The 18,148-nt window shown below is 41.9% G+C and overlaps 1 protein-coding gene across 2 annotated transcripts in view; it reads left to right on the top strand.

Moving 5' to 3' along the window:
- The window catches only part of SYN3 (synapsin III), a 186,750-nt gene that overhangs the window by 17,792 nt on the left and 150,810 nt on the right, over positions 1-18,148 (top strand). For both annotated transcript variants that reach the window (XM_081211002.1, XM_081211001.1), the window contains exons 2-4: positions 343-810; positions 9,042-9,099; positions 10,804-10,895. In XM_081211002.1, the coding sequence (XP_081067128.1) occupies positions 497-810; positions 9,042-9,099; positions 10,804-10,895 (464 nt within the window). In that variant the 5' untranslated portion in view covers positions 343-496. The remainder of the gene's footprint in view (positions 1-342; positions 811-9,041; positions 9,100-10,803; positions 10,896-18,148) is intronic.

Raw genomic sequence — 18,148 nt, 5'->3', positions numbered from 1 at the left:
AGTTTTAATATCCAAAGGGTCTCTTTTTCAAACAAAGGGACATGATGTGCAGTGCAAGTGCTGACAATCCTTTCTCGTTTCAAGGTTGGGCTTTTGATGCCCCTTGCGACATCTCTAGAGTGATTCGCAAACTATCAAGCTGTCATAGAAATATCATGGACAACTATGTATAGTCTCAGGGCTAGGGCTGCCCAGCTGCTCCCACAAACATGTTGGACTCCATCAGCATCGTGCTTTTGTGGCCTGCCTGGCATTATAGTAGTTTTTCATGAATTGGTTCTGGATAGGGATCCATTCAAATGAGCTGTGTTTTACTGTGGGTTTTTTGTGGGTTTTTTACAGGTAAAACTACCTTGAGGAAAGCAAGTGTCCTTCTGCCCACTGTACAACTAGTGACAGAACATCTCTTCCAACAAGGCAGCAAGAACTCCAAAGGCTCTTTATACTCTTCCACTGTGTTGTTTTGTCTTACCTGGGTATTCGGGAAACAGCCACAATGAATTTCCTGCGAAGGCGCCTCTCAGATAGTAGTTTTGTGGCTAACTTGCCAAATGGTTACATGATGGACCTTCAGCGTCCCGATAATTCCACCAGCAATCCTGTTTCCCCAGCAACAGAGAGGAGGCAACAGCCTGTACAGCAACCTGCTTCTGTTTCTTCTGGTACCAGCATCTTTAGTTCCATCTCCAGTGCCATGAAGCAGACCACGCAAGCAGCTGCGGGGCTCATGGAGCACACAGCAAGCCCTACCCCTGTAGTCCAGCAGAAACCCCAAATCCTATTGGTAATTGACGATCCGCACACTGATTGGTAAGTACCCATACTTTCTTACAGAGGCAGACAACACAATGAATTCCAGATATTTGTCAGACTACAACTTCCATCATCCATGAGCACTGGCCATGGGGGCTGGGGCTGATGGGATTTGTGTTTTATTACTGTCAGGTGGTATATAAATGTTGTTAAATAAAGTAGGATTGATTTCCCTTCTTTTTCTGTAATGGGGGTGGGGTCCAATACCACCTGCTGTTTTCTCTACTAACCTGCTTCTGTGTGAATTTTATGTCTCCTGTAATGGCAACAGAGGAACGCTAGATGTCAGAATCTCATCACTGCTTCTCCTGAGGAACTCCAGATAGAGCTGTACAATTCATGTATTATAGAAATATGACACTATAGTGTTCAGGATTCTGACTGGGTTTGGCAATGGTTGAAAGTAATTAGAGTACAGGGTGTATTTAGTGATTCAGTATTGCAAATTAAAACCTAAACTCACTTTTTCTCTCTATGGACCTCCGTGCCTGTTGCCACCCATGCAGAACTAATTCCACAGTCTTCTTTAGCCACAAGCAAGAAGTCATTGGCATTCCTGCTTGTGACTTTTAGTCCTGGAGGAAACTAAAGAATGGAATGCCCCCCATCTCCGGCTCCATTGTTTTTTCTAGAGTAAACATTTCATTCACAGCTTTTCTTCATGGTTGATAGTCTGCCCAGAACATGCAAACATTCACACATTTCAATAGCTTGTTGCATCCAGACCAGAAGTTTTTTCAACCTGTATCTGACAGCACAGAACGAGTGGTGTCAGAACCACACGTCTGGACCTGCCAGTGTTCAGAGTTCCACTTCCTGGGGACACCCCCCAAAAAAACTTTATTTAAATAACAAGATATAAAGAGCCTTGGCTCCAGATATGGATATGCAGCAAAAGGCTTTATTCCAAAAGTTGTGCACATGTACCTGGTTCTGCCTGTGCACCAGTCAAATGCTCAGCTTTTAATAATCTAGGGTACAGTTCATTTTCCCCCCCAAGAGGGATACAACAGGCAATCAAAGCTAGTCAAGATCAAAGTGACAACCATGAAGCTGAATCTATGCATCCAGGGCCCAGTCCTTCAACAGGAGCTACAAATGCATCTCCAGGGGTCATTATGATGACCCAATCTTGAGTAGTATATTCACAACAACCTGCTAGCCATGTGGTCGGTTCAGAAATGAATCAGCAGGAAGCATGACCAGATGAGCTTCTTTGCACATGTAAGTCATGTGCTCAAACTTTAATCGGGTCAGAACATCTGTGATTGGACTGGAGGACAATAGTCTTGAACTGTACAACTTTCCAGCCATTTCCCCATGCTTCTTTTGTATAATCAACAGAGTTGGAAGGCTCATCTACAGTAGTCCAACCCCCTGCTGAAACCTGCTACTTATAGCATCCAATATTACTGCAGCATCCCCATCATCAGAGCATTTAAATGCATCCTCAATATGTGTGCCATTGCACCCCTTTTCTCAGCCATATAGCAACAAACTAGATTTCAGGCTTTTTTGTAATCCTATGCAACTAATTCCAAATGCCAGGAGATTTAGGCACCACCTGCACTATACATTTAAAGCAGTAGCATACTGCCTTAAAAATCATGGCTTTTCCAAAAGAATCTTTGGAATTAGTTTTGTTAGGGATGCAGTCCCCAGGATTCTTTGGGGGAAGCCATGACTGCTTAGAGAAGTAAGATACTGCTTTAATTGTACAGTGCAGATGGAGCCTTTTCTTCTTCTTCCTCCTCCAATGGTATCCCATTGGGCTGTGTAGCAGCAAGTCATTTCTGAGATGCAAGGGATATTCAGAAGCAGTTTGTACTGAAATATAAAGCTGGTGTGCTGCCCTTGAATACAAATCACAACTACCCCTGGGTGCACATGAGTCCTTGGAAGTGAGGTGATTAGTGCTTTAGTTTCAAGGCAGTTTGTGCTATGTTCCTGGTTGGAAATAGATTTGTGGCAGGGAGCTTGTGGCACTCCTTAAATAAAGAATAACCTAGTTTTAGGAGCTCTGTGGAGTGCTTGGCTCAGGAAGAGGGATGCACTATGTGCCAGAAAAATGGGGACTTGGCTTGTGTGTATGCGTGTGCTTCTGTTTGTTTAGGTAGAATTTTGGGAAAGATCCTTCTCTGCTTGTGACAGAAAGAAGAGGATGTTTGTTCATACTGTAGTGCGTACAGTCCGAGTGCACTTTTGGGTGACAGGTGTGGCAGCCTAGCCAGATTGTTCATTTAGTTTTCTCTTCCTGCTTGTCAAAACAAAGTAGTTTAACTACCTAGAAGGCTGGTGTATATAGCTGATACTGCAGAAAATTCCTTGCTTTTCTCCCTCAGGGATGTGCATTTTTGAAAACTGTTTAACTTCCCAAGGACACCTGTGGAAATGCAGAGTCCACAAACATGGGAAAGGATTGGCTGGTGGGTGGAGAGAAGACTATAGCAGTGTATTTATTCACAGTATGAGGACATGAGGAAACGGAGTGGCAGAACTCCATGTTACTGTAAGCCAGCCAAATCTGAACACATGACCTCATCCAGGAGGAAAACGTCCCACCTCTGGCAACTTCCTTGCCCAAATCACTTCTAAGTAAAATCATGCTCTTGCTGGAGTGAATTTCTCAAATACAAAGTAGGGCTATATATTGTTAACCCTTTCAGCAGCAAGAAAAGGCTGTGCTCCTTCAGTTTTGGGTGAGAGAGAGAGAGAGAGAGAGAGAGCGCACTGTCTCTATTGATACCACATTTTGAGACACAACGTATTACAGAAAATAAATATTTTGCATGCATTGATCAGTTACTCCACCAATCTTCAAAACAAAAGCAGTGTTTTGTCTAAATGATGTTCAGATTATTCCACAGTCACCAGCTGATTTGCTTAATATAAGCCACAACATAATGGCTTTCACATTGTATCATTTTCAAATCAAAAGGTTAAAATCAGTGGGACTAAAAAGTGCTTAACTTTGGCTGGATGATTTCCTCAGTTTATACTTTATAATGTGGTTCCAGTGTGAGGTGCAATAATACTTTCTGCATGGTGGCCTGGTTTTCATGGAACATCTAAATCAAACTATAGTTTTGCATGAATGAGCAAGTGTGTTGGTACACAGTGAAAAATCACAGCTTCTTCACTGTTCCCCAACTCCTGATGGTGCCATGCTATCAGAAGGTAAGCCACCTTGGGCAAAACATTTGATATCTCCCTTAAGTTACTTTTAATAGTTAAAATCAGAAAATAGAAACACTGAAATAAATATTGCAAAATTCCCGTGGGTAAGGATGCTTATGCATCCTTAGGTTGCCTCTGAATTCCAGTGAAACCAAAATTCAAGGCAAATTTGGAGATTCTTGCTTAGGTGTAACACCTAAAAAAGAATTTCCATTAAAGGGGGTGGGTGGGAAGGAGGGGGGATCTTCAAGCCCTATTCTGATGAAGAATACAAATGCTGCCACCCCTCATTAATTTTGGAAGATTTTCTAAAGGGTTAACAGCTACACATCCCACATATCCACATTTTGATTGTTTTAAGCAGAGGAGAGAGAGAACATGCAAACAAAACACATTTCCTTCCCATAATAGTTACGTGCAAATTTGACTATGCAGAGATGCAAAAAGATCATGCAATGCTAGGAAATTGAAGAATAATATGGCAGGTGAAATTTACTAATTTTACACTAATATCTGTGATACATGTTGGGGGAATCCTGAGTTATACCACATTACTACATGATGCCTTGGAATCCTTGTAAATACTTAATGTATACCAGTGTTCTGACCCACAAGATTCCAGCAGCAGCAACCCTTTCTGGACTTCCTTTGAAACAGTCAGCAGGAAGACTTGGTTCTCTTGCCATTTTTCATACATAGTGGATTTGAGCTTCTTTTATACTGTTAGCATCACTTACAAATAATGTTAACATGGGGGAGATGTGAAATTCAATGTATGCTGTGGCTGGCCAGGTTTTCTAAGCACATCAGGAGCAGATTTAAAATAAAGCCAATTTAAGCCCCATGTGTGAAATGCCCTTAGTAGCTCATGCTCCCTTATTACAACATAAATAAAAACAAACTGGCTGCAATCCTGCACAGAGTGAGCTGTATGCAGGATTACAGCAAATGACAGCTGCACAGGGGGGTTGGGTATGAATGAAAACCCTGGACGTCATCCAATTGTGGCAGAGAGTTCAGGTAAGGCTGTCAAAGCAACATGATAAATAACACTTCTCACATAACTGTGTAGTGTTTCACAGGTCTGCTGCTGCCACTTGTATTTATATTTTTGTAGTGTATACTTAAAGCACCTTGGGGATCCAGTCCTCCTGGCAGAAAGGTGACCAAGAAATTTGAAGGATTAGCATTGATGCAAAAATAGACATAAGGGGTCTGGAAAATATTCCCTCCTAGGTTATAAATACAGTCATGCGAGTCAAATTTGGTAGCCTTAATTACTTTAGCAGAGTCTCCTTAAATGTACTGTGTTTAACCCTATAGATTCTTGTTTGGAATGGCCCAGTGACATACTTTCCAACTTTTGACAGATGAAAATAGATACACTCATTTTACACTAAGCAAGCAATTGGGGTTTTTTATTTTGTACATTAATACTCCTTATGTATATCATGGAACCCAAGTCAGTTTACTGTACATGGGGTTTGCAGGTGGTCTCCTTTCCAAGCACTGACCAGTTCCAGACCCATTTAGGTTCAGCGAAGGGGCTTTGTCTTGTGCCCTCAGCAGACAATGCCTAGATTCATAGTGTATTATTAAGCAAAGTGGCAGATGTTCTGACCCAAAAATTCTAAAATACTATCTTTGAAAACAGAATTGGATCCAGACGTAGGCATGTTCACAGTAAGCCCACTGACATGTGCCACTGATATTGCTGGGTCTACTCTAAATCTGAATTTCTTACAGTCTTACAAACCATTTAAATGCTGATACTACAAATCAGCTCATTTGTTATTCTATCATACAACAAATCTTACTTCCTAAATCAAAAAATGAACATTTGCAAAACACACCACAAAGTAGCAAAATTGTAAGAACAATACCAAATAAAGACATGAGTATTAAATCGAGCAAATAGGTCCCTGGGGGTAGATGTAGAGTTGGTTTCCATTAGTTATAAATTTAGTATGCTTCAACTTTTACACAGCTGGTGTGATCAAGAATTCGAGTTTAACACCATTATGTTTTTAAATATCTTTAGGACATATATTCAGGAGCACTTAAATATGGATTAGTTGCACATTAACTCTTCTAACCACAATGGCAGCCTTGTTCAGAGAATCCATCTCCGTGTGGTTAACATCACATGACTTGATAGCAGGGCTGTGCTCAACATGCCCCACACCACAATATGGTGCTGTTGCACTCAGGTCCTGCATGCAGGTTTCCCATTAGGGCAGGGGTGGGAAACCTCAGGCACAGGGGCCAAATGTGAACCCCCAGACTTTTCTTTCTGGTCCTTGGCACTCGTGCCAATGCACACCCCTCACTGCCTCGATTTGTATCCTAAGTGGAGTTTTTTTCCTGGCTGGAGTTCTTGCCTAGTTGGAGGACCAAGATGGATGTGTGTGTGTGTTGAAACCAATCTGCTGTAGATAGGTGAATTGAACCTTCACTGTAATGTTTTTGGTGCCTGCTAAAAACATTTTTGTTTAACAAGCCTATCCAGACATGTAAAGCGGATATGTATTTTGACTTGCAATTTTATTTTATAATGTGTATTTTAACTGCAGATTTCATTTATGTATTTATTTATATGAATAACAAAAAAAATCAATTTTTAGTGTATAGTTTCTATTTTATATACTCCCCCTTACACATTCCTGCAACTAAGCAGTTATACAAATTCTGATATATGAACAAATAAAATGCCTTCATGGAAGTGGCAGAGATTAGGAATGAGCATAGGGAGGGTAAATTTAACATATAAGCAGGACCAGGAGTGCATTCTCAGTGATTGCTGGTGTTTGCTCCAGACTCTTTGCCTGTTGTTTAAAAGACCAAGGTGGTATCCTGGGTGTATATGCCTGTTTGTGAGAGATGGGAAACATAAAATGATGTCAAAATGAAACCAAACACTTAAGATAAAACATTGAGAAGATCAATTGCCTATGGTTCTGCCTTTCTCTTGAACCACCAGGCAGGTATTGTTATAGAAGCCAAAATGGCATTGTCCTGCTTCTGACAGGCCAGAAACGTGACAATAGTTCATAGGTGACTGGAGAAAAGTCTGTGATTGCTTAGAGCAAGGATAGCCAATGTGGTGCTCTTCAGGTGTTGTTAGACTCCTGTCGTCCCTGACCATTTGGGAATGCTGGCTTGGACTGCACTGTGTTGACTACCCTGATTAACACCTGTTGACTGCACCAACCATCTAGAAGACACCATGTTGGGTACCACAGGCTTAAAGGAAGGCTGGCTCAAAGGAAGGCTGAATATCTTATAATTAAGTGTTTGCAGTTGCAGATGGCATAGCTCCAGGAAATGAGCTGCTTTAGCTGTGGCAGTGCACAGCATTCTGTGCACCCTTTACAACTAAAGTGGATTTATAGGACTGAACACCTGCTAAAATGGTTCGTGGATGTCAGCCATAATGAGAAAACAGGTACAGTTGTAGAGGAAACACGGCAAGGTTTGCTGGGACCCGTGAGTGAACCTGGGCTGGCCGTCAGGAAACATGGCCTGATTTATGGATCTCATGTGGCTTTCAAGTTAACCTGTTCCCAAAGTTCATATGGATGGTTTCCATTGAAAACAAGCCTGTAATAAGCATTTCCATGCTGTTGCAACAAACGGATACCCTCTTGCCCATATCTCTGGCATGCTGTCTGGCCTTAGTAACGGGGGACAGGCCAACAATGCACTAATTTGAATAATGTGTAAAGCAAAATTGTTGCTGCATGTTATACAAAAACCCTCAAGGAACATCTGGGAGAGTGGCAGCCAACATTTTGTGGCTGGGAGGAATATGGCTCTGCAGAAGGGCAGGGGGGGAGCAGGGGGGTAGACCCAAGAGGTCAGGCCCTGGAAAACGGAGGAAAACGATCAATTGTAATACTAGTTTATTTACTGATATGCTTCCTCTTCAGGAATTGTTATTATCTTTGGCGGTCCCTCATGAAACAGGATAGATAACTACAAACATGTTTCCCCTCCACAGAAAGAATTCTTACAGCCAAAAACAATCAGCCCCGAACACAGATATTGTAAATGTGTGCTGCCTTTTTTATGCCCATCCATTTATAGAGAATCATTTTTGAAAAATCACTTTGTGATTGCAAAATATGACATGGACTTACCCGTGCTCAGAGACCCATTGAAATAACAGCTAACTTAAGTCCCATTGATTTCCACAGGACCCCTCTAAGCCTGACTGAGACTGCCGTCCTAACCTCACATATTTGGAAGTACAGTGGTGCCTCGCAAGACGAAAATAATCCGTTCCGCGAGTCTCTTCGTCTAGCAGTTTTTTCGTTTTGCGAAGCAACCCTATTAGCGGATTAGCGCTATTAGCGGTTTAGTGGCTATTAAAGGCTTAGCAGCTTAGCGGCTAAAAGGCTATTAGCGGCTTAGCAGCTTAGAAAAAGGGGGGAGCAAAAAAAATCGCAAGACTCGCAAGACGTTTTCGTCTTGCGAAGCAAGCCCATAGGGAAATTCGTCTTGCGAAGCGCATTGAAAAACGGAAAACCCTTTTGTCTAGCGGGTTTTTCGTCTTGCGAGGCATTCGTCTTGCGGGGCACCACTGTAAGCCCCATTGAATTCTACATAGGGATGTGGGGGAATCGATTCAGTTTGCAAATAACATACAGAAATGGATTATATTAGGAGGAAAGGTTTGCCAAAATATGTATATTAGTCAAAACTGCATACAAAAATGTTTACTAGGAGAAAGTTGCGTTTTCATGAGGATTTTTATTTAGTCAACTTTTTGCAGAAAGGTGAATTTCTGAATTTAAGATTGGGACAATGAGAAACTTGGAGAACAGATACTGACAGATTTGTCCATTACTACTTCTGAATAGGCATAGTTAGGATTGTACTTTAGTCTGGACCCACCTCTATGTCTGAATTGGCTCCAAAGTTGAGGCTCATGTTTTTCAACATCAAGGAAAAAACAGCAGCACAAAAAAGCAGTCAAAAGCATCATTTATATCTATTTAACACACTCTCTCTCCCTCTCTCTCTCTCCTTCTCTCTTGTTTTCTCCATAGGTCTAAATATTTTCAAGGGAAGAAGGTGAATGGGGAATTTGAAATCCGAGTGGAACAGGTTAGTGGGCAATGAAAATCTGTCAAAAATTGGCTCAGGCACGCAACTCAGTACTTGTTTTGCAGGTGCCTGAGCATTTCAGCTAGGAGGCAGTTGAAATTAAGGAAGCATTTTGAGCTGGCTTACATCAGATTTAATTTGGTTTTCTGTTATGGTAGTTTATTCATCAAGGCCTGGAGTGTTTTTCCAGGTGCCTGCTGAATCACGCTGCAGATTTTCATACTTTGCTTGCTGCAGGTGAAAACATGGCCTTTCTGACGGGAGACAGTTGCTGCTGTTTAAGTTTTATTAAAAAAGCAAAAATAGTAGAATATTTTAGAAGAAAACGTCTGAACAATTTAACACTTCTGCAAACAACATCACTTCCCACCTGTTTTCTTGTCAGAGTGCATTAAGTATTAATGCAAAGGTGCATCCACAGACACCTTCTCAAGACACCCCAGAACAATTCTGAAATGTATTAACATGTTTGCCTTCTTAATTCTTATAACATCTCAGTTCCCCCTTAGCGCATTCTAATTTTCTACTATGGCCTGCTTTGTGCAGAAGGCACAGAAGGACAAATAGTGTCCCCCCCCCCTGCAAGTTATTGGCTTTGGAAAAGAAAGCCTTCAGCACTGATTTTTCTTTTCCATCACCTTCTGTATAAGCTCTCACACCATGGCTAGCTTTTGATCTGTTGCTTCTTTCCTGACACGCCAGATTTCACACTTGGCGTGAAAAAAGGTAAGGCTTTCTTTTGGGTTATCTGCTTGGAAAATACACAATTTCTTCCTGGCTCTGCCTTTTTTCATCTCCTAAACTCCCAGCAGTTTTCCAAATGGTATAAACCATTCACCACCACACCTTAGTACACCTTGTTTATTTGCAAGTTGCAACACAACAGCACATAACTTGAGGACTGTGCCATTCCCCTATCACTATGTAACCCTCTGCATCCCCCACTCCCAAATCTTCCCATTTCCTTGATTTCTTGGAAAGGTTTCTAGGCAAGTAGGCATGAGCCTGATTCCCCTAATTTACAAATCAACTGGTGCTTTCAATACAGAGAAATCGGGGGGTGTAAGTATGGTTTTGTGATTTTAGTGCTAGTCATCATCTGTGTGCCTCAGAAGAGACAGAGTCCAATAGATCCTCCAAATGTTGTTGGGCTTCAGCTTCCATCAGCACTAGCCAGCACAACCAATGGTAAAGGATTATGGTAGTTGTAGTCCACCAACATCTGCAACGCCACTGATTCCTCATCTCTGATTCAGATCAAAAACTTGGGTAAAAATATAATAAACAACAATTGCTTCAGCCCAGTTCCCTCACTTGCTTACATTCTCGCCAATAGCAAATAACAATATAAAGACACTTTCCTGACTAAATCTACTTGAATGTTTCCAAATAGGCATTTAAGTCCAAGTCAGATGATGTCCTCTTGGGATTTGGTTCTGGCCACTCTTAAATCTGCCTTTATTTACAATTACAGTATTCCTAACCCAGGGTTATAAATCATGTTTCATTAATGTTGTACCATAAACAGTTTACATTTGCCAAACAAATCACTACTACCGGTAATTAAATATGCTGCTACCTGGTAGAAATCTTGTTAAGACAAACATTCCGTTTGAAAGTGAAATCCAGGAATAGGTCAGTTTTATTTCATGTGTTTTCTGCTGTTATCAAATAATCTCATTTATTTTTATTTTTCTACTCTAGGCAGAGTTTTCAGAACTGAACTTGGCTTCATATGTAGGCACTGGCTGTATGGTGGACATGCAAGTCATAAGGAATGGCACCAAAGTGGTCAGGTGATTGAAATTAACTTTTTCCCCTTTACAATTAATCTCAATCTTGTTGCTGTTTTAAAAAACCAATCTGGGTGGGATTCACCTAATAAACCACATCAGTGGAAGCCCTGCACAAGGACCTCTGCTTGTGCAACAGAGCTTCCCCCGTCCCTCTGCACACCTTCCATGACCCATGGAGCATGGAGCATTTGTAATAGTCCAACACTGAATTCCACCCTCTGTGTTTTTCTTACTATCTGGGATGGATAATTATGAGCAACCTGTTATGGGCTGACCAGCCTGATGGAATGTGAAGTTTATTCAAATTCAGGACTGCAGGAAAGCAAGGGCTGATTTGGTTTGTGTATTTGTTAATTGATGAAAGGGATTCTTTTGGAAGCAGTTTTTCATAGTAATCTGGATCTTGGAAAAGTGGAGCAGTGTTACTTTTGAGTGTGTCCATACTGCTAGAAAATTCTATCCACAAGTATCCAAAATGCATTGCCATCTTACCTTAGCCCACCCCATTCTCATTCCCTGGGTCAAAAAAATGTAGAAGTACATTTGTATGTATAAACTTATAAACTTATAAAGTGTATAAGTGGATTGTCCCTTGCATTTTATGGCCATTCCTTTTGTGAACCAGTATTTTAAAAGGATTCTTGCAAAATGAAACCACTTCAACGCTATATGATCTCAAGTGCCTGCTTTAAGAAAGCATGTGTTTCAGTTGTGGATCACATGCAAAGGTCTCAGGGTCAAACCCTGATATTTCCAGGTAGGGCTTTTGCACCTCTCTGAAACCATGACTGCCAGGCCAGTCACTGTAAAGAGTAGTGAGCAAGATTGACTGCTGGTCCAACTTGGTATAGTTTCAGTCTCTGTGATTCTAGCAGGATAACAATTACATTTTATTTATTTTTTTACAACACAAAATGCAAACACAAGCATCTCTATGTGAGCAAACTCCCTGGGAATGTGCAGGGGAAGAAGAGGCTGTGGGTGTTGATGGGGAGTTGGGACCATGAATGATGTTCACAAGACACAATTCTATTCAAATTACAGGAGTCTAAACCACAATTTTGATTAGCATGAAAGCAATTTCCTCAGGGTTGTGCCTGCTTTTTACAGGCATGCATTGTAATGCAACGAGAATGGGAAAAACATAGCAAAGGGAAAGTACATATGGATGAATTTTTGTGTTACAGTACATCCAGGGATACAGAGCAACTATTCTTTTCCTGAGACACAAAAACTTATTGATGTCTGGGTGTGCACAGCAATGCTAACTGCTGAACTCATTTAATTTTTCTCAGTCTGTTCATTTTAGATACAGTTGTCTTTTTTCTTGCCTGAATTCCTAGACCCTTAGCTGAGAGGGGGGTGGGTTAGAATTTGTACTCGTCCTACTCAACTCATCCCTTATATTATTTTTTCTTCTTCTTCTTCTTCTTCTTCTTCTTCTTCTTCTTCTTCTTCTTCTTCTTCTTCTTCTTCTTTTTCTTCTTCTCCTTCTCCTTCTCCTTCTCCCTCTCCCTCTCTCTCTTCCTCTTCCTCTTCCTAAAATTTGTATACCACCCTTCATCCATATATCTCACGGTGGTTCATAACATAAAAATACAAGATAAAAACACAAAATGCATAATAAAAACAAGAGCAAAAAATTCACAAACCAATAACCTCCCACTTCACACCTCCTTGTTCCCTCTGGGGTTATTTTATTTTCTCTGTCCTGAACAAGTGATAAACCTCCTCACAGAAATTACAAGGGGCTGTAAACAACTTTCTCTGTCTGACAGCACATGGGGGGGGGTGATGTGTGTGTTGTGGAGCGTAGCAGCCCAGTCCAGAATCCAAAATTTAACCCAGTTCAGACCCATTGGACTCACTGAGGTAGAAAAAGTTGAACTCCAATTACTTCACCTTAGTAGTGTTGTGGATCTGGCTGGCGTAGGTGTGCTCAGGATGACATTCTTGCATATGTGGCCCAAGGCATGTGTTTTGACATATATCTGCTCTGACATACTGCTACAAACACTCAGCATTTGTTCAACACATGTGCCAGTTTGGCCCTTGGGAAACGCAGCACAACCGTCTTGTGTTACCACCCTTGGAGTAATTTAGAAGATACTGGGTGGGGGAGTGAAAACAGATTCACACGCTTTCCAGTGTCAGCATGAAAGCATGCTTTTAATGGGTCTGTTGGAAAGGATCCTTAATTTATCCTCCTCTATAACTTCATTCAGAAAAAAAGAAAGCATTCCCATAGCCTTCAAATTAATCTGTGCGGAGGCAGGAAACAGATTTCCGTCCAATGTTCCAGACTGAACTCCTACCTCTCATTGTCCAGAGTCCTAGGCAAGTCAAGAGCAGGCAGGCATCTATCATACCTTACATAATATTCATCGTAAAATATAACTTGAAGATGCTTTTAACTTTGAACACGTTCTGTTTGTACATCTATTAGGTTGATGCCCATTGGGGTATTATGGGCTGAAGCTGCCCGCATGTGTGGACAACTGGAATTGAAAATGACCTGAAAACACTGCCCTTCACACAAGCCCCCTTTTAAACCTTTGTGTAAAAATAAACTTGTACCTATCAGCCAAAAGATAGAAACACTGAATTCAATATTGTATTATTATTATTTCAGGCCAAAAATATAGTATGAGCAGTGCCGGATTTACTTAGAAGCTAAACAATCTATAGCTTAGGGTCTCACTCTCTTGGGGGCCCCCAAAAAAATTAATGGGGGGAAAACTGGATCTACATTTCCAAAATATAAGCTAAAAAACAAATAAAATAAAATAAACAAATAAAATAAAACCTACAGTGGCCGCCGGGACCACATAACACCGGTTCTGAGAGATCTGCATTGGCTCCCAGTACGTTTCCGAGCACGATTCAAAGTGTTGGTGCTGACCTTTAAAGCCCTAAACGGCCTCGGTCCAGTATATCTGAAGGAGCGTCTCCACCCCCATCGTTCAGCCCGGACACTGAGATCCAGCGCCGAGGGCCTTCTGGCGGTTCCCTCATTGCGAGAAGTGAGGCTACAGGGAACCAGACAGAGGGCCTTCTCGGTAGTGGCGCCCGCCCTGTGGAACGCCCTCCCATCAGATGTCAAAAAGATAAATAATTACCTGACATTCAGAAGACATCTTAGGGCAGCCCTGTTCAGGGAAGTTTTTAATATGTAATGCTGTACTGTTTTAAACACTGATTGGGAGCCGCCCAGAGTGGCTGGGGAAACTCAGCCAGATGGGCGGGGTATAAATAATAAATTATTATTATTATTATTATTATTATTATTATTATTATTATTATTATTATTATTCTACTACTACTACTACTACTACTACTACTACTACTACTACACACAGCAACAGTGTTTTGCACTGTGCAGGCTCCTACGATGTAAGTAATGGGCCCCGCATGCTAGCCAGCTCCCTAAAATATCACTGGTTTGCTCATTTGCTCATAAATTACCATATACTATATATTCAACACAAAAACAGCTACAATTTGTTGTTGACAAAGGACAGCTGGACATATAAAGGGCCCCATTACCTTCAGTAGCTTAGGGCCTCATCAAATCTAAATCCGGCCCTGAGTATGAGGATTTGATAAAGTTCTGTCGGTGATCTCTTGGTTAATTTATTCCTTGCACAACTGTGAATTACCCTGTGTTTATAGGTTAGCAGCTAACTTCAGTACCAGTTTTAGCAAAATCTCTGCTGCTGTGGGGACCACCATTTAGTATAATGCATTTAGTATGATAAAGCCCAGATATACCATAATGGATATACCACAATGATTGATCTAGAGAACCACCTATGGGCAGGGGCGCGGACTTATAAAAAATATTGGGGGGGCCCGGGAAAGCTCATGAATAATAAATAAGCTCATGAATATGCAGATAAAGTGGCGCCTCCTCCTCGTGAGCGAATAGGGGAGAGCGTGCTGCGCCTATTAATCAGCTCCGAAGGAAATTGGGTGGAGCTTTTGCTCAGGAGGGAGGGCAGGAGGCATGCAGCCCGACCCTGTGCATTTTGGGCTGGGGGAGGGGCGGCGGTGGCGCTCTGCTGGAGGGGCGCCCAAGATTATTGGGGGGGCAGAGCCCCCCCAAACGAATTTTTGAGGGGGCTCGGGCCCCCTCAGGCCCCATGGAGTCGGTGCCTATGCCTATGGGGCTCTATGTTGTTGTGGTTGTTTAGTCGTTTAGTCGTGTCCACCTCTTCGTGACCCCATGGACCAGAGCACACCAGGCACTCCTATCTTCCACTGCTTCCCGCAGTTTGGTCAAACTCATGTTCGTAGCTTCAAGAACACTGTCCAACCATCTCATCCTCTGTCATCCCCTTCTCCTTGTGCCCTCAATCTTTCCTAACATCAGGGTCTTTTCCAGGGAGTCTTCTCTTCTCATGAGGTGGCCAAAGTATTGGAGCCTCAGCTTCACGATCTGTCCTTCCAGTGAGCACCCAGGGCTGATTTCCTTACGAATGGATAGGTCTGATCTTTTTGCAGTCCATGGGACTCTCAAGAGTCTCCTCCAGCACCATAATTCAAAAGCATCCATTCTTCGGCGATCAGCCTTCTTTATGGTCCAGCTCTCACTTCCATACATCACTACTGGGAAAACCATGGCTTTAACGATATGGACCTTTGTTGGCAAGGTGATGTCTAGCCTTTTTCAATAAAGGTGCAGATAATGGAAACCAAGATACAGATCAAACACAAGAGTAGTAGTCATAGTAGATCAATATATCTTAGTGGTAGCTTAGTGTAGAAGGTCCCAGGTTCAATCTTTGGCATCTCCAGGTAGGGTTGGGAGAGACCTCCACCTGAAACCTTGAGAACTACTGTCCATCAGTGTAAATAATGCTGAGCTAGATGGACCAGTGGCCTGGCTTGCTATAAAGAACCAAGTTTTCCTGCCTGATCAAGAGGAGATAACAAAAGCTGAGAGGGCAATGAGTCAAATCCTGGAGAAGAGCAAATCCCCTAAAGGGATTCTTAGTGCCAGGAGGGAGTGGTTTAATGCTGTGGTCTCTGTTTGTATTTCAATGCTTTTGTATAAATGCATTCATTCTTAAAATGGTGGTTGGCTAAAATTCCCCTGTCAGAACTATGGAGAGGTCAAGGGTTGTTCGGTTTCCTTGGTATAAATCTATTCATCCTTTAATTAAAAGTGACTTTCCTATCGATTCTGGTTGGCCAGTCCTAGTGTGTAATGTTGACACAGTTGTGACCTGTTGCACAGGAATTCCAGATTGTCTGTGGCCTGAATATACACGGCCTTATGACAACTTCATGATGTTTAAAAAAATTATTTATTGCCAGGCTTTCTACCACACCTTCCTGCCAAGAAAATGTACTCATGGCAGCTCACAAGATTATTAGGACGATAAGACAAGCAAATGCAACAGTAATACATAAATAGTGATAGTTAAAACAATTATTGAAACAGTCCACATTAATAAAATACATGGAATAAAACTGTATTCACTGCCTTCTTTTACTCTGCATGCTTGGGAAACCTGCTATATTAAAGGAAGTTACCTTCCTTTTTCATGGCATGTGTCTATATTTCCAACAGGGCTGTGTCTAAAAACAGAAAACAAATCCACATTTTGCACAGTGTTAGCCCAGATTGTATTACTCTGTACTGAAACACACTATAGAGCTTTTCTGATGGAAGTGACTGAAAAAGAGAGGGGAGGAGCAGAAGACATTCTCTGGCTGCCATTGGCTGAACTGCTGATAATATCCTAGGAGGAGCAGAGCAAATTGGAGCCATAAGGAAGGAGGGGTGGTGCGTGGGAAGGGAGAGAAACATGAGCCTAGGGTGGCTGAAGGCAGAATAGGATCTACTTGTAGATCTTTGAGTGATTTAAAGTTGATCAGCAAGGATTTTGCATTCCCATTTAACACAATTGCCACCAGTTATATTGCTGAAATCAAAAAGGTATCCTTTTGATTGCACGTTCATTGTGATTTGTGCTTGTGATGCTATTGGAGTAGACATACGCAGTCCCGCTCTCAATACTGTTTGTTCCTGCAAAAGTTTTAAAGCACTCACAGTTCTTGAATTCCAATTAGTGCACATCCTGTGACTTCTGTGGAATTCTGTAACAAATATTCCAGTTTATTATTGTCACATTTTGTTGCATTATGTGCCCCTCCATCATTGTGCACTTTGGATGCATTATGACACCTATGGGTAGCAATCATGGAGTAGCACTGGGGAAACATTGCAGAATAAGTAATGAAGCAGAATGGATCCTCTACAAACAAACTATTATTCTGCCGATCGCATGTTGCAGAAGACACCTGCCATAAAATACCAGCCTAAAGGGTGAGAATGTTGAGGGGGGAGGTAAATAGGAGTGCATTTTTGGGTGGAAGGCTTGTGGGCTTCATCCCAAATGGTTACACAAAACAAATTCCTGGGCTCAGCATTCTTTCATTCTAAGTGTATGTGTTGTGCAACTGGCTCTAGCTGGTGGGTCTTGGGGCTCTAGCAAATAACTGAAGCAAAGTAGATCATGCAACACTGAAGTCTTCTCAACCCTGCCTGGAAGCATAAATCAGTAGCTTCATGAGAAGGCAGCAGGCCAAGGGAAACAGGAGATGGTGTAGGTTTGAAAAGGAGGGGTGGATTAACTCAGGGAAATGAGGGAATGAGACAAAAGCCAGAACAAAGATGGAAGAGATGAGAGATGCACGTGGCCTGAAGCTGAAGAAGTGTGGAAGGGGGAAATGTAGATGTTGATTTCAAATGACCAGTTTTGTAATGTCCAAACCAGAAACCATGGTTTGTTTTGCTCAAATATATCATGGTCGGAAGCCAAGACTAAACCCGGAACAAAACATACCACAATCCCAGGTTCAGACATAGCACTAAAACAGGGATTATGATTTGCAGCTCCTGCTTACACTAGGGAGGATTGAACCTGGAGGTACCTGTGCATTTACAATAAACCATTAACTATGTCTTGCCATCATGGAGTGGCAGGAAGAGGTAAGAGGGCCTGTTCTGATGACTATAGAATGCAGGTAGGTTCATGTGGGAACATATGATCTTTCATTTATCCGAGTCCCAAAGTGTTTGGGGGCTTTAAATGGTATCACCAACACCTTGAGGCAGCAAACAAATTAGGTGCCAATGTGACTGAAATATTACTTGTCAGAAGACCAGGATTTCTTCAGCAGCCTCGCATCTATATTGCACCTGACAATGATGACTATTGGTAGTGTACAAATACCTTTACCCG

Source organism: Podarcis bocagei (assembly GCF_964188305.1).
Source record: "Podarcis bocagei genome assembly, chromosome: 10".
Lineage (NCBI taxonomy): Eukaryota > Metazoa > Chordata > Lepidosauria > Squamata > Lacertidae > Podarcis > Podarcis bocagei.
Note: the sequence above shows the minus strand (reverse complement) of the source record. Positions and strands in the feature narration are given on the sequence as shown.